Below are 16,856 nucleotides of genomic sequence, written 5' to 3'. Positions count from 1 at the left end.
TCTAAATTAGGTTTCTTTTAAGATGGATGCTATGTTTGGGGTTGGGGTTCCCCAAGGGGGCCCTTTACGGCCAGCTCCTCCCCTTACATGCTGCATCTCCTTGTGAGTTATCTGCCGTGGGAGAAGGGGTTAGAAGCTCTGAGAATGGCACCCCTCCTGGGAGAGAAGGATTCTAAGTCAATTAGCCCTCAACCTCCATATTCTCTTCCCAAGATCCTCTCGGCCTCAGGTCACGAATGGTCCAGGCCCAGGCCCGGCAGCCTGCACATTGGGCATTCATTTCTGCAGCCCAATCAAGGCAGCGTGGTAACCGTGCCTGACAGACCTCTCTTGGAGTGTCTCGGCGTTTTTCCCACTTGCCCCCTCCCAAAGTTCCACGTACCGCCCACCTTTAGGACAGGTCCCTGGGAGGGAGGTGAAAATCAGAACAGTAGCCAATCCAATTGTTTTGGAGTAAGCGCTGTCCTCCCCTCCCACCCCCTGCTGGCTGGTCACTTGGGCCCCACTCCAGTAAGAGAAAGAGAGCAGCCATTTTTGGTCTGCCAGGCCCCTCGCTCCCCTGGGGCCCCTGTCCCACTTTGCAGCGCGGATGGCCAGAGGAACTCCTGACCGGTCCTCAGCAACACAGCTACCAAACAAGTTGCTCTTGCCCTTCTGTGGTTGGTCGAACCAAGCCAAGCCCCTGGCTGAGGCTCTGCAGACCGCAAAAGGAGGGGGCGCGTTCCGGCGTTGGCTTGGCAGAAGGCTGCTGCAGTAGGAGAGGATGCCCAGTGCAGGCAGGTAAGAGAGGGTGCCCGGCCCCCTTTACAGCAGCTTCTTTGATTTTAGGTGAGAGAACGTGAAAGGGTAAATCCCTGTGCCCCGCGCAGTCTAATCTCCTGCCCTGACGGCCCTGCCAGCCCGCCCAAGGTTAGCCGTCAGCGGATGTCTGTATGGCTGCCTTACTGATGCCGCGGAGGTAACTGATGAACCACCTGTTTCCTTGCCCCGCCCCTTTCCTCTGCCTCCACCTTGCCAGCCCCCTTGCTGCCTGAGCCTGGTCCAAGCCTTCTTAGCCGTGGGTGACCCCCTTGCATCTCTCCCCTTAGCCTCCTGAGCGGACTGCAACGGCACTCACCTACCTGCTTCTTGCTAAGCCCTGTATGGCCTTGCAAGCAGGAGCTACCTCAGCCCCTAGCTATCCCACCTAATTGGCGGATGGTCGAAGGTCCTTCCCATGCTTTATGGGGTGAGGCTGTGCATGAACTTGTGCTGGACCATTCAGAAACCGCTATGCATTTCCTGGGACAGGAGACCAGAAACAAAGATGAAGGCAAGCCTTTTGTTGTTCTTGTTTGAAGTAACTTTGACCTTTGACTTGCTTCTGTTCCTCTTCTTTCAGACCTAAGTCATGGGTTTATAAGGCACATTTCAGTCATGCAAGTTGGATAATATAAAACTTTATTTTTTTGCCCCAAACTGTATTTTGTTAAAAATCTTGGCAACTCTCTGGGAGAATCAGAACTGCCCTGGTGCCCTGGATCACCCCCTTTCTGCTGGCCCCTGCTAGACTTCGTTCAACGGGCTTGAGTAGGCTTCCCCTTTTCTGAGAGTGCCTGTCAGAGCTCTTGGAGGGCAGGGGTCTGACGGCATGGCGACTGATGTTCCGGGGACCCCCAGGAATGAGCTACCCGACTCACATGAGCAGGACCTTGACAGCAGTGGTCAGAATGTGGGGACCCCAGGGCCCTTAATCAGCTGCTCGCGTGGCCTGATGCCAGAGCACCCTGTGGTCTCTAAGCGCGAGTGGACACATAAGATGCTCATGGTCTCAGGAGAGAGCATGGCTGAGTCTGTGTTTTTCAACGGCTTGTGGCAGAAGGCGTCCGCGAGGCAGCCCGGCAGAGCGGTCTGGCTTGCTGCGGAAGAGAGGATATTGCTGGGGATGCGACCGTCCTGACTCCCTGTGGGAGACCAATGTTGTCCATCCCTCCCAGCGTGTACCATCCTGGGGGGGCACTGGCTGGATAAGAGTTCTCCGGGGGGAGAAAAATAGGCAATGGCCAGGGTCAGGAAGGGAAGCCCAGCTGAAGTCAAAGGAAAAGATTAGATTGGATGACCGACCTCTGAGGTCCCTGCCCAACCTTCCGAGGCTCTGTGGGAAAAAGGACGGAGCCACCAGTCGCTGTACACGTGAAAGTCCTTTGGAAATCACTCTTCAGATTTGATACCAAACCCTCCCGCTTACCTTTGCCCTCCTCAGGAGGGGAAAGCAAGCCCTGGTTAAAGATCAGGGTTCCACAAATGTGTTCTGCCAAGGGCCACAAAATAAATGTTTTGGCTTTGTGAGCTATGCTGTTTTTGTTGCAACTGCTCAACTCCGCCTCTTGGGTGCAAAATAGCCTTGGGCGATATGTAAACAAATGAATGTGGCTGTATTCCAATAAAACTTTATTTACACAAACAAGCATTCAGCTGAGCCTGACCCACAGGTTGGAGTTCTCTCTGTGATGCAAATAGCATTATTTACTTGTTGATTCATTTGGGCTTGGTTCAAGGCAGCTGGGTGTGGCCAAGCCCATTCCAATTCACGGTGCCCCCCATGTGCATCAGAGTAGAACTGTGCTTCATAGGGTTTTTCAGTGGCTGGTGTTTAGAAAGGAGATCTCCAGGCCTCTCTTCTGAGGCATCGCTGGGTCTGCAAGAGTTGCTGACCTGTGTTTTGCAGCCAGGTGTGCTTTGTGCCTCACTAGGGCCTCCTGGTTAAAGGTAGACAGGAGCTCAGAGTGGGAGTCAGAAAGAGCCATCAGCAACGCTTCTGAGTGTGTCCTCCACAGCAGAACACGATGTCAGGGCCGGATCCCCGGGGGGAAATATTAAAGTCTATGACATCTAAACATGCCTGTTACAATGTAAGACACGGGTACAGAGGTAAGCCAGATATGAACAGAAACGGGAGCGTGTGGCCAAGCAGATGCAAGAACGGGTGAAGAGTGCCCGGTCCCTACTTGCAGAAGGTGCTCTGCGATTGCTCCTCTCCTCGCCTGCACACGTCCATCCTTGCTTGTCTGTAGCCATCGGGACTTGCTTTGCACCGGTTCATTCGTGATAGACTGGATCCAGATCCACAGTTTCACAAGATCCTCGGGATGACACATGATTGTGAGGTATACGTAGCAATCACCTGAGGACCTGGTGACACTATAGATTTGGATTCAGCCTGTCTGAGTTGAAAATGACAATTCTCCAGCAGTGGATCAAGCCAGAAGGAGCCACTTTGGGTACCACTGGGGGGCGGGGGCTCTGCCATCAGGAGATGCTGCTGCGTTGCCTTCCTAATGGAAGGGAGGAAAAAACGTGGATTGTTATTTTGTCATCGCTGTATTTCCTTTCTGAATGGAGAATCCCAATTTTGAAATTCTTCTAAGCTAATGACCTTCACTGAGTTACCATCCACTTTAGAATTCATGAAGCTTCTAGGGGTGGGGGCCTTTTCGGTAGTAAAGACAAGGACTGAGGCTCTGATCTGGTCTTCCAGGCTTCTCTCCTCTGCTCACGGAGCCTGCAAGGGTCCCTTGGGGGGAGGGGAGGGGACAGTGCTGGCGCTGTGGCTGCAGCTCCAGGAGCCCTTTTGTAAAGCCGAGGGCGATTGTGGTGACACCTCTCCCACCCTCTTCTGCCTTGTGTTGCAGGAACAAAGGGATGAGAACTCGACTGGGATGCCTGTCTCACAAATCAGATTCCTGTAGTGATTTCACAGCCATTCTTCCCGACAAGCCCAACCGGGCTCTCAAGTGAGTGCTGAGCACATGCCGCCCCCGGGGTGCCCATCTGGCCTGCAGAAACCCCTGCAGCCCCACAGAGCTGTTTCCCAGGGGAACCAAGTGGGGTGATAACCCCCCAGCCCTGGGCAGCTCATTTGATGTGTATCCCTGAGCCTGTGAGTGAGTGGCAGACTCCGTTCCCTGGGCAGCTCTCTGAACCTTCATTGAATCTTCTCCCTCTACCCATCCCAGAACATGGATCCCCATTTTCCTCTTAAGAAAACCCCCTTTGCCATCTCTCATCAAGCTGTGGGTGGCGAGGGATACTGCTTGGTTTCGCGTTGATGTCAATCTGAGCTCTCAATTGGGAAACAAACACTCCAAGTGGCTCTAAAAAGATGCTGAGGTAGAGAGATCCCCTGGAACCTGCGCTCCTTCTGTTCTCTGCAGGCAGGCCATTCTGTGATGTCACAGCTGTCACCTCATCTAACCCTCCTGCAGCTCTGCAGGGCCACATCTTGCTCCCCTTCCAGAGAAGAAGGAATTAAGGTGACAGGAAGGGACAGCCACTGAATATGGCTTTCCTGGCCCCACGATAAGACTCCTTCCATCTATCCTGACATCTTTAAATCAGGCCCTTAGCTTGTTTGTTAGACTGAAAGCCATAGTGTTCAATTCACTGAATCCCAATCCCGAGCTTTACCGATCCTTTGTAAGCGTGCTCACACTTACAGTGACAGAGCCGTAGGAATTAACCCCCCCCTCCACCGCCCTCCCTGTAAATGTTCCAAATGGTTCCCCTGTGTAAATCTTAGTCGTGGCGGAGGGAGAGGAGGTTGATTCAGAAATATTCAAGACACATCTTTCCCCTTCCTAGGAGACTCTCCACCGAAGAAGCTACGAGGTGGGCAGATTCCTTTGATGTGCTTCTCTCCCATAAGTGTAAGTAGATTTCAGTTTGTGTTACGTCCCAGCAAGCCATCCATCCAGGACAAGTTTTACTGTGACCCAGGGACTGTGCAGGATGTCCTGCCCTCACGGAACCTCCAGCCTAGAAGGGTCCAGAGATAGGAAAATAGAAGGTCAATGCCGTGAGATTAGGTCCTTCTTCTCTGTTCTCTGGGTCCTAAGATCAGTCTCTGGAAGCCTTTAGCTTGTCAGCAGTTTCAGCATCCGAGCGCTTCGCTTAGCACTTTGGACTGATGGTTTCATAGGGGTGAGAGTCCAGGCTCCAGCCCAGGTTTAGCTTGGAACCCTAAGTGACAGGACACACTGTGCACGTTGCCATCATAACTGTTTTCCAGTGACCGGTCCAATGGTGTTAACCATATTTACCATGTTGTACAACTGGCACCGCTAGTTGTTCCCAAAATGTTTCTATCACCCCACACGGAAACTCCGTCCCCATTAAGTAATAATTCCTCAGTCCCCTCTTTCCGCAGCCTGTGGCAACCTCTAACCTACTTTCTGTCTCAAAGCCAGCGCTGAGTCTGGACCCTGCACAAACGGAACCATATGGCCTTTTGTCCTTGGCTGTCTGTCTCATTTCACTTAGCACAGCACCACGTGTCCACGGTGGGAGTGTGCAACAGCATTTCATTCTCTTTGTGGCTGAAGACTATTCTGCTGTATGTGTGCAGCACCATTTGATCCGCGGACGGACATTTCCGTCGTTCCCACCACTTGCCTGCTGTGAATGGTGCAGCAATGAGTAAGGACCCCTTGGCGTCTCTGCTTCAGTTCTTTGGGGTAGATATCTGGGAGGAGATTCGCTGGCTCTTATGGTAATTCTCTGTTTACCTTTTTGAGGAACTGTCAAATAAGATTGATTTTCTGACTGCTTTTCCTTTGGGGGTTTACTTCCCCATTTGCTTTAAAATCAAGCCACGCTCACTGCCATCCTATTGATCTGATTTGTAGCAAGCCTGAGGGCAGGGTAGAATGACTCAGGTGAATTTCTAAGACTGCAAACCTTCATGGACTCATTTCCCCTCCCCTCCTTCGGGAGCAGCTGATGGGCTTGGACTGCTGACCTTGCAGTCAGTACCCTAACTCATAACCCACCACACCACCAGGGCTCCACCCTCCTCTGCATTACATTTGTATGACAACTTCTCAAATTTGGGGTGATTGTAAGTCTCATTAGAGTCTAACTTGTTACCCTCTATTCTTCCAGTCCGCGCCCCTTCCTCGTCTCTCCTCTCTTACTTTCCACAAGGGCAGAGACACCTGCTGCGTCTGTGTGGGGCGGCGAGGGCACTTTCCTGGTGGCCAAACTTACCTTGTGTCTGACCACGACCCAGTTCAAACAGTTGGGACTTGGAAATCTCTGGCATAAAGTAACTGGAGGTGCAGAGAGAAAGTCCAGGGAGGGGTGAGGAAGAGAGAAGTTTCCTCGGAAAGTTCTTCTACTTGAGACCTTCAGGTCAGAGTCTTCACAAAGCTGGCGTCAGCGGGTGCCTTGAGTACGGCATCCCACCTGGTCACCCGGTAGACCTTCTCCTATCCCAGGCCAGACAGAATCCTTAGTAATGCTCAGTATTCATTTTCATCGCAGACTGGTAAAGAACGAGTGGGGTTGGAAATTACTTAAACGCAATATTTCTTAGGTTACATGAATGCTAACAATACAACCGTTGTGTAAAATCTTTCCACATCGCATCCCAACAGTGTGAGTTGCGACGCTATCAGTCACTGCGCAGAGACCCTTTACGCGCTCGCTTCCCCTTAATTACTACTTCGTCCTCAGAGGGCCTTGATGCACAGGGTCACACGTGTTAGGGGCCACGACGCTGTAGCGGAAACTCTGTGACACAAACACAGGCAGCAGGGAAAACACCAGTTCGTACTTGGAGTGCGTGCAGACGAAAGCAAGTGGGTTGAAGGTCGCTGTAGCTGGAAATAATGACCGCACTGACCAGAGCATGTCAGATGCTCAATGACCTTGGCGGTGCATTGCTATGTGTAAGCTGGGCGTATGGAAAATGTGCCTGTAGCTGTCTAACTACGGGGATGTTTTTATAAAAATAAGAAAAATTTTTGCTGAAATACAGAAGTTTTATGGACAGTCGATTTTGGTGTCACCTCCTTCTAACAGTGCAGCTCCCCCCCCCCCTCCCAGTGATGCCATGGTTGAAGATTCTTCTTCGATTCTACCTTGGCTGTATTAGAAGTACTAAGTAAGCTTGGAGCAGAAGAGCTGTGTTCAGTTTATTGGGAATGCATGTTTTCATACAATTAGGAGCACGGGATGGGGTCAGGCCTATGTTCTGGATTGTGGCGCCCTACTGGTATAGTGGGTTACGTGTTGGGTTGCAAACCATGAGATTTTCAGTTTGAAACCAACAGCGGCTCGACAGGAGAAAGATGAGACTGTCTATTCCCGATCGGAGTGACAGTCTCAGGCAGCCACAGGGTGCAGTTCTGTAGGGCCGCTGAGTCGGAATTGGCCCAATGGCAGTGCTTGAGTCCCGCTGCTGCATAGCTAGGTGGCTTTAATGCAGCCCCCCAGCAGTCACAGGACAGCTTCAGAAGTGGTGTTTCCTTTGGCTGGAGGAGTGGCTTCCCCACGATGCTACTGGTCCTGGGATATTTGCCGACAAATGCTTTCGAATTGATTTTTAAAGGAAATTCAAAAATTAAAGAATAAGCATGTTTTACTACTGCAAGTAATTTGGTGACACACATGGCCATTTTTATGTTCTTGCACTTGGGAAGGAAAATAGAGCTGCCGAGGAACAGTATATGTAACATATGGTTGTATCTGAGACAGCGAGCCTGTGCCGCGAATTTGCCAAGCATCGGCAGCCTGATCAGATTTGGGATTTGGCAGCCAGGCTGGGTTTTTGTGGGTTTTTTTTTTTTTTTTTGGAGTGGGGAGGCTATTCTGAATGCTTCTTTTCTGGAGTCTCCTTAGACTAGTACAAGCGTCACTACCGATTTACACCTTCTGTCCTATTGGATAGCATTCAAGGTCATCTTGAAGCTTGGTTTCTGTGTCAGCCTCAGGACTGACTCACTTAGCTCAAGTCCCTGAGGCACTTTCTACCTTCTCAAATAGGGATGGAAATACCTGCTTGCTCCCTGCCACCGGGGAGGGGGGAGGACACAAGAAGCTTAATGAGAAGATGTCTCTAGGTGATTTGGGGTTCTCTCCTCGAGGGTGCTCTGAAATAGCTTGGTGGCATTTTCTTAAGTGACACCCATATTTCTCAAAAGCAAAATGAGTGCATGTGGAGAGTGAGGCGGCAGACTCATCTGCTGCTATTAATATCACGCCATTCTGGACAGAGTGCTTGGAAGCTTCTGGTGTACTTGGTTTACTGCAGTTGCGGGCCTTGGAGACTTAAGACATTTCATTTGCTGGATTCCCTGACTTCTAAATCTGAAGACACTTGGATTTTCCTGTCAGAGAAGCGTTGGTTTCCAGGAATTCAGTAACACTCTTCGGAGAAGGGGATTCTGCTAAGCACTTACCGTCTGACACCAGCAGACTGCTTGGTAAAAGAGCTACAGAAATAGGCTATCCTGTGATCCTTCTGCGGTGTTTGGTCTTGTACTTCTGTGTGGTAAGGAAATAAAAAGCCAGGGGCGCAAAGGTTTTTGATAGGAGAGGCTATGGAGGAGCCTGAGCCCCGGCCGGGGGACTGCGAGCTTGCTGAGCGTCTGATGGGTGTGGGCGCACATTGTGCTGAGCTCTGCGCTGAAGACGCGGCTGAAGAGAGTGCATGTGTGCTGGTCTCTTAGGAGGACACTGGGGGTCGGACTGTCAGGGCTTCCAAGGACAGCAATCCAATGTCCTAAAGGATCGCAAAGAGTGGAGAATTACTGAGCAGCCGGGCTCCGGAGGAAAGCGGATTCGTCTACAACTCATTCCCCGGTCCTCCTCACGTAGGTCTCCCGACCTCTTCTAGTTTCAGAACATTCAGCGGATTCTACCTTTCCTGTTTTCAACCTATACAGAGCGCCATTGCCAACCCTGTTAGTTGTTTCAGGCACACATTTGTTTTCTTGGGTTCTGCCGAGTGGCCGTAGTGTACAAAGTCGAGGCTGGCACAGGGATGAACTAGCACGCAGCCTTCTGAGAAGGCAGCCAAGGTTCCGCACAACACGAGGGACCAGCCGTGTGCTGATCGCAGAAGGAGGCGGACTCAAGATTTCACGTGGAAAGCTGATTTTCAGTGTTCCTCTTAAATTTTGCCTGGTCAATATTAGAAGTCCTGGTCGGTCTGGGAAAAGAACTCTTTCCGTTGAAAGCGCTCTGTCTGCTTACTTAGGGTACACACTTGTGCACAATTTAGAGCATTGGATGGGAGTTGGATCAAGGTTCTGAAGTCGGACCCAGTTATGCTACTGGATAGCTTGGGGCCATGCTGGAGTCCCCAGTCTCTTGTTGTTGCTGTTAGGTAATACCGAGTTGGTTCTAACCCATCGTGACCCTGTGCACTCTAGACCAGAACACCGCCTGGCCCTGCCCATCCTCACCACTGCTGTCATGGGTGAGCCCAGGGTTCCAGGTGCCCTGTCCATCCTTCTCCTTGAGGGTCGTCTTCCCCTCCGCTGTACTAAACACGATGTCCTTTTCTAGGGACTGGCCTCTCCTGGCCTCATGTCCAAAGTGTGTGAGACAAGGTCTCACCCATCTTACTCCTAAGATGCATTCGGCTGTTCTTCTTCCAACCCGGTCTCTCTGCTCTTTGGCCGGGGCATGGCACTTCCAGTATGCGTCCCCCGACCCTCGAAAGCAAATGCACCCTTTCTTCTTCGGGCATCCTTATTCAGTGTCCAACTTCCACTCGCATATGAAGTGATGGGAAAGCTTCCTGAAATGGACAAGAAAAGGTTTGGAGTAGGGAGGCTCAGAGTCTGGATCCAGTCCTACCTCCCTGGCTTAGGCTGCTGCCTAGCGCAAGCTCCCTGGCCGGTGTTTGAACTGGGCACCAGCCCGCAGGGTTCGCTGGAGCTGTCCCAGAGCAGAACTGACTAGAGCCCCAGAAGAGCAGCCTTAGCCTCTGCGCTCTGGGCCTCCCCTCCTGCGCAGAGGCCCCCTGCGCAGGCCACAGAACGCTCACCCTTCTCACCATCAATGAAAGCAGCTTTGCTACTGTTCTAAACCATTAAAAAAAAGATCTGGAGTTGCAAATATTTGGACCTTTTAAAATTTTTTCTTCAAACATATTTGTTTACAAATGCAGCACTAAACTGAAGAAGCACCCACAGAGGCCTGGGAGATAACCACTTCCTAGATTTTTATTTATTTTTAAACTCATAAATAAAACAATGGAATTGCTGAGGGCTACACTTGATAGGGAAGGATCTTTAATGTTCGTTAATTTGGCATCTTGTTTTCTGTTCACTCCAGTGGCGATTAGACTTGGCATCTCTGAGCTGTGCTTGTCGTGTGCCCTGAGGGTGTTTGTGGGGAGGTGAGGGGCGGAGGGAGGCTGGGGCTCGAGCTGACTCCAGAAATCCGCTGCCTCTGCATCTCCTACCCGGGAGAGCAAAGGCGCTGGGCTGTGGGAGATCTTTTCTGACAGGACGCCGGAGGGCAGGCACACAATGGCATGTCTTCGCTTGTATCCGTCACGAGGTTCAGGCGTATGGTTTTCTACGTGTCCAGCTCTCAGTGGGACATTCAGTCCCTAGTGAATTAACTCTCCCTATTCTCCCTCTTCCCCCCCCCCCCTTCTTCCTTTAGTGGACTTACTGTTGGATGGGTAGGGCTGCATCCCAGTTTGAAGGTGAAGTTGTAGACCGTTTCCCTCCCGCTTCTTACAGCTTGATCCCATGGAAAACCTCACCCCAGGCTTCTGTTGGGCCAGTAGGCTAAGCTTGCGGTGTGCACAGAGTATGCCAAGCCTATGCTCGCCTGTTGCCACCAGCCCAGGAATTGTGGGGTGTGAACTCACAAGCTCTTTTGCATTTGCACACTCAGTATCCATATCTGAAAAAAAAAGAGGGCAATATAGACGAGCCCCCTCTCTCACACAAAGCTAAGGAGTCCTGGTGGTGCTGTTGGGTATGCCGTGGACTGCTGACTGCAAGGTCAGTGGTTCAAAACCTGTCAGGGGCTCCACAGAAGCGAGATGAGGCTACCTGCTCCAGTAAAGGCTGACAGCCTCCGACACTCGCAGGGTCACTACGAGTCAGGGTCAGCTCCACGAGTCAGGGTCACTACAAGTCAGGGTCAGCTCCACGAGTCAGGGTCACTATGAGTCAGGGTCAGCTCCATGGCAGTGGGTCTGGATGCGGTGGCTTTGTTCTCACGAAGCTACACATCGACTTATCAGAAGACCCACCAGGCATGCTCCTAGGTGTTGACCCAGTTAAGCTTGCACACAATTTGCACACAGAGGTTGATAGCAGCTGTATTTGTAAACCCACTGCCATCAAGCTGATTCTGACTCACAACAACTGTATATAGTCTCTGAAGCTATAAATCTTTATGGGTACAGATTGCCTCAGCTTTCTCCTGAGGGGCAGCTCATGGGTTTGACCTTGTGGTTAGCAGCCCAATCCTTACCCGAAAGTGCCACCAGACCTTCATTAAGAATCATGCCAAATTGGGGTCAACCAAGATGTCCTTCAATAAGTACATGGATAAACTGTGGTACAACCATATAATAGAATATTATCCAGTTCAAAAGAAAAAAAGAAATGTGCTATCAGATCATGAAAAGACCGGGTGGAGTCTTAAATGCATATTGCTTAATTCCAGGAGCTAGTTTTTAAAAAGCTACAAACTGTATGATTCCAACTGTATGCCATTCTGAAAAAGACAAAAGTATGGAGACCGCAAGAAGACCAGTAGTAGCGCGAACCCCTCCTGAGTGAGAGGGAGGGAGGGACACAGAGGTGAGCAGAGGGCGATGGCCCCACTCTGCATGATGCTGTGGCGGGGCACAGCGCTCTGCGTTCACTGTACACCACAAAGGCGAACCCCTGGGCTCGAGTTACCAAGCATGTCCATGCACTGCTTCCTCAGTTGTAACAGATACACCACACACGTGCAAGGTATTGCTAGTAGGGTGGACTGTGGGCAGAATGGGGAGAAGGACTATTTGGAAACTCACTGTATTTTCTGTTCAGTCTTTCTAAAACCATGTTTTTAAAAAATAAAGCCGATTAATGGAAAACAAAGCTACCCCCTCCTCTAGGATAACTGTTGAGCTATAGAAAAATATAATGACTTGACCTGGTCCTACAACAGCTTAGCAGACCCCCCCCCACACACACACCAAACCAACCAACAAGCACTAATATTATCAGCTCATGAAACCCTGCAGATTATTCATCCAACTGACTTTAACTGTATACGGCTTAATAGAGTTCCACTCTCTACTCAGTTCCCCCTACACCTCCTTCCAAGACAAACACTCTAGACTTGTGCTAAAATCACAAGGATGGATCAGCAAGACAGCACCAACATCTCCTAGGAGCCTGCGGGGAAATGCAAATTCTCAGGTCTGGCCTGGGACCCATTGCATCAGTGTCTGAGGGCATGGGGCCCTCACACATTAAAGTCTGAGAAGTGCAGCTCTAAGACCCAAGTTTATAAATCCCTGGATCTGGAGCATCCTGGCGAGTTGGGCTGAGGTGGCCTGGGCTCTCCCTGGAACTACATCCCAGCTTCCCCACGTCTGCAGGCAGCACATCTCTTTACTGGCACGTCAGCTGCGTGCTACAGTCGCCCATCTGCTGCAGGCCTGGTGGAGGGTGTCTACAGTTAGTAATGCCACGAATAACCAGATGTGCCAAGTGGTGCTTTCTAGATACATTGAGGATAAGAGTTAGGGAGAGATATGTCTAGTAGAGATGGGTAGAAAAGAACCATTTCCCCCCCTCTCCTTGCCATTATTTAGCTCCATGTTATAAATTTTACCTCCCCCCAGGAGCTCCAATACATTAGCCCGTCTAGTGTCTAGAACATACTAGGCAAAGGTTAGGAGTCCTGCTGGTGTAGTGGTTACACATTAAGCTGATCACTGCCAGGTCAGCAGTTTGAAACCAGATGGGGCTTTCTACTCCTGTAAAGAGTGACAGCCTCAGAAACACACAGGGGCAGCTCTACCCTGCCCTGTAGGGCTGCTATGAGTTGGCATCAACTGGATGGCAGTGAGTTTGGGGCGTGGGGTTTATGAAAAGGTTAAAGATTAGATTCAAATGAAAAAACTGGGCAGATTTTCCAAAACCCATTTTGTTCCGTCACCGCTATGTGTCCAAAGGCAAATTCCTTCCTTCTATAAATTTCCCGTGCCTCATGTTGAAAGAGGAATGATGAGTCTTTTTAATAAAGCTGTTGTGAGGATTAGGGAGCCCTGTCAGGGTACTGAGTTTTGAGTTGGACCGCTAACTACAAGGTCAGCGATCAGAACCGCCAGCTGCTCCACTCTGTGGGAGACATGCATCTACATTCTTTGCTCTGTGGCCGGGCTCCGAGCTGCCGTGCCTCGATGTGAGACTCTAAGAGATGACTTGGCCACAGACAAGCACCTCCAGCAGCTGTTGGGGGGTGAATTCTGGCATCTGGTGACCCTGGCTGTCTGAGGAGAACAGGCCCCGTAGGGTTTTCAGTGGCTGCCTTTTCAGAAGCAGATCACAGACTTTTCTTCCAGGTTGCCTCTGGGGAGCCTTGAACCTCCAACCTTTCAGTTTGAAGCAACTGAGCTTACAAGAACCCTTCGCACCACCCAGACTCTCTGGGGTGCACAGAGACGAGCTCAGTACAGAATGTTGTTGGGCCAAGTCAACGTGGACTCATAGCGGCCTGTGTGACAGACTTTCCCCACAGGCTTTCTTGGCTGTGATTTCTAGGGAAGCCGAGGCGGACTCTTTCTTCGATGGAGCGCTGGGTGGTTTGAACTGCCATGCTCTCAGTTAGCCGCTGAAAGCTCGACTGCAGTTGCCACCAGGGCGCCTTCCAAAAAGGAGAGCTATTTTTTATTATATTCCATGAGCTTTATGGGATAAACATGCATTTCGCGGCTCCCCTGAGCTAGAGACGGGGTCTGGGTGGGACTGGAGGAGCTTGAAGACTGGGGGTTGTATAAAAACCACCAGTGGGAAATGTTTAAATAACATCTGGTCTCACCATTAGCCTCCTGAGGTTTCAGCATTGCCTCTTCATCTCTTTCACTTTTCATCACTGCCTGGGAGAAAATCCCCCTGGGAGTGTTGTTTCAATGAACCCTGTGGGGGGATCTGCTAGGTGCTTGCTTCAAGAGCTCCGGAAGTGTTTCTGTAGTAAACCCACAAGACAACTGGCTCCAGAAACCCCAACTTTGAAACATTTGAAGCTCTGCACTGATGCGTGAGCAGTAGAATCCCTCTCTCTCTCTCTTTTTTTTAAAAAACATTTTATTAGGGGCTCATACAACTCTTATCACAATCCATACATATGCATACATCAATTGTAGAAAGCACATCCGTACATTCTTTGCCCTAATCACTCTCAAAGCATTTGCTCTCCACTTAAGCCCTCTGCATCAGGTCCTCTTTTTTTCCCCCTCCCTCCCCACTCCCCCCTCCCTCATGAGCCCTTGATAATCCACAGATTGTTATTTTGTCATATTTTGCCCTATCCGGAGTCCCCCCCCCCCCTTTTTCTGCCGTCCATCTCCCAGGGAGGAGGTCACATGTGGATCCTTTTAATCAGTTCCCCCTTTTCAACCTACTCACCCTCCACTCTCCCAGCATCGCCCCTCACATCCCTGGTCCTGAAGGTATCGTCCACCCTGGGTTCCCTGTGCCTCCAGCTCCCATATGCACCAGTGTACAACCTCTGCCCTATCCAGTCCTGCAAGGTAGAATTCGGATCATGGTAGTTGGGGGGAGGAAGCATCCAGGATCTGGGGGAAAGCTGTGTTCTTCATTGGTACTACATCGCACCCTGACTGACCCATCTCCTCTCCTAAACCCCTCTATGAGGGGATCTCCAGTGGTCGACACTTGGGCCTCAGGTCTCCACTCTGCACTTCCCCCTTCATTCACTATGGTATATATATATATATATATATATATATATATATATATATATATATATATATATATATATATATATATATATATACACACATATATATACATACACACACATGCATATATATATATGTATTCTTTTTTTTGTGCATGATGCCTTATACCTGGTCCCTTTGGCACCTCGTGATCGCACCGGCTGGTGTGCTTCTTCTATGTGGGCTTTATTGCTTCTGAACTAGCTGGCCGCTTGTTCACCTTCAAGCCTTTAAGACCCTAGACACTATCTCTTTCGATAGCTGGGCACCGTCAGCTTTCTTCGCCACATTTGCTTATGCACCTGTTTGTCTTCGGCGATCATATCATGGAGGTGTACAGCCAATGATAGGATTTTTTGTTCTTTGATGCCTGGTAACTGATCCCTTTGGGACCACGTGATCACACAGGTTGGTGTGTTCTTCCATGTGGACTTTGTTGCTTCTGAGCTTCATGGCCGCTTGTTTATCTTCAAGCCTTTAAGACCCCAGTCACTGTCTCTTTTGTAGCCGGGCACCATCAGCTTTCTTCACCACATTTACTTGTTCACCCACGAATCCCTCTTTCTTATGAAAGGACCCAAATGCTGACTATTATCCTATTACAGCCACATCTCCTGGCTCTCCCATTTAATAGGACGCTTCTCATCTGTTCCTTATAATAGTCAGGCATTTGGGTTCTAGCTCTGTCTTTGCTTGATAAAATAGGAGAGAGCATCAGGAGTTATCAAAACTACTTTGCTTCTTAGGTCTGCTACCGTATTTTAGCAGCAATTAAGTCCCGCCATCTCCGAACGCCTGTGTCCACTGTGGGGACTTGATAGGATTGCTTGTGCTCTTTCCAACAACCGCTGAGTGCCACTACTGTTAGAAGCCACCATCTTGCAACACACACACACTCACTCATCATTCACTCACTCACGTGAGGGGGCTTCAAAAATTCATGGAAAAAATGGATTGAAAAGAAAATGGAGTTTTCTCATGGATTTTCTGAAGCCCTCTCATGTATTTCTGAATATATATGTATGTTCACATAATAACAAAATAGAGATAATTGAAGAAAATTACTTTAATCGCAAGATTGAAGTGCAATCAGCATACCAACTGCTTGTCAACAAATGTTACTCACTGGAAATAGTTTGTTCTCTAAATAATCTCCCTGTGTAAATCTTGCCTGTGGTTGTGTGCCAATCAAGTTGATTTCCAAATCATAGCCAGCCCGAAGGACAGGATAGAGCGCCCAAAGGATAGCCTTCTTAGATGGTGGAAGGGGCCCTGGTGGCACAGTGGCTGAGTACTTGACTACGAAACAAGAGGTTGGTGGTTCGAGCCCAGCAGCCGCTCTGTGGAAGAGAGATGTGGCATCTGCCTCCCTAAGGGTCACAGCCTTGGAAACCCTATGGCAGCAGTTCTCAACCGGTGGGTCGAGACTGCTTTGGGGGTCAAATGACCCTGTCACAGGGGTCACCTGATTTATAACAGTAGCAAAATTACAGTTTTGAAGTAGCAATGAAAATAATGTTATGGTTGGGGGGCGGGGTTCACCACAGCATGAGGAACTGTATGAAAGGGTCGCAGGATTAGGAAGGTGGAGAACCACTGCCCCATGGGGTAATCATGCTCTGTCCTATTCTTTTTTTCATGTTCATCGAATCAATGCCAACTCATAATGACCTTATAGGACAGAATAAAACTGCCCCTTTGAATCTCTGAGACTGTAAGTATTTACGGGAGTAGAAAGTCCCATCTTTTCCCCAAGGAGCAGCTGGTGGTTTCGAACTGGTGACTTTGCAGTTACAGCCTAACACATAACTACTACACCACCAGGGCTTCCAGAATCAAGTAGACAGGACAAAACAACAATCTTCCTGAGAGCCGATCAACAAGTCTTTTCGTCCACAGATGGACTCGTGGGTTCAAGGCACAGTTGGGTTGGCTCTACTGTCCTTTCAGTTAGCAACCGAGCACTTAAGCATTGAGCCACTAGGTCTCTTTAAACCTAACTTAGCTCCATTTATTTGTTTTAAAAACCTTTATTTTATTGATCACACAAAAGGAAGGCTTCCAGCCTGACATTGTTCTCATAATTTATTTCTAATCAGGA

The 16,856-nt window shown here is 49.7% G+C and overlaps 1 protein-coding gene across 1 annotated transcript in view; it reads left to right on the top strand.

Annotated features, from left to right (window-relative positions):
* The first annotated feature begins 932 nt into the window (after positions 1–932).
* The window catches only part of RGS8 (regulator of G protein signaling 8), a 29,492-nt gene continuing 13,568 nt past the window's right edge, over positions 933–16,856 (top strand). The window contains exons 1-3 of the mRNA XM_075540495.1: positions 933–958; positions 3,672–3,773; positions 4,621–4,685. Of these exons, the coding sequence (XP_075396610.1) occupies positions 933–958; positions 3,672–3,773; positions 4,621–4,685 (193 nt within the window). The remainder of the gene's footprint in view (positions 959–3,671; positions 3,774–4,620; positions 4,686–16,856) is intronic.

Source organism: Tenrec ecaudatus, chromosome 1, assembly GCF_050624435.1.
Source record: "Tenrec ecaudatus isolate mTenEca1 chromosome 1, mTenEca1.hap1, whole genome shotgun sequence".
NCBI classification, from domain to species: Eukaryota; Metazoa; Chordata; class Mammalia; order Afrosoricida; family Tenrecidae; genus Tenrec; species Tenrec ecaudatus.
Note: the sequence above shows the minus strand (reverse complement) of the source record. Positions and strands in the feature narration are given on the sequence as shown.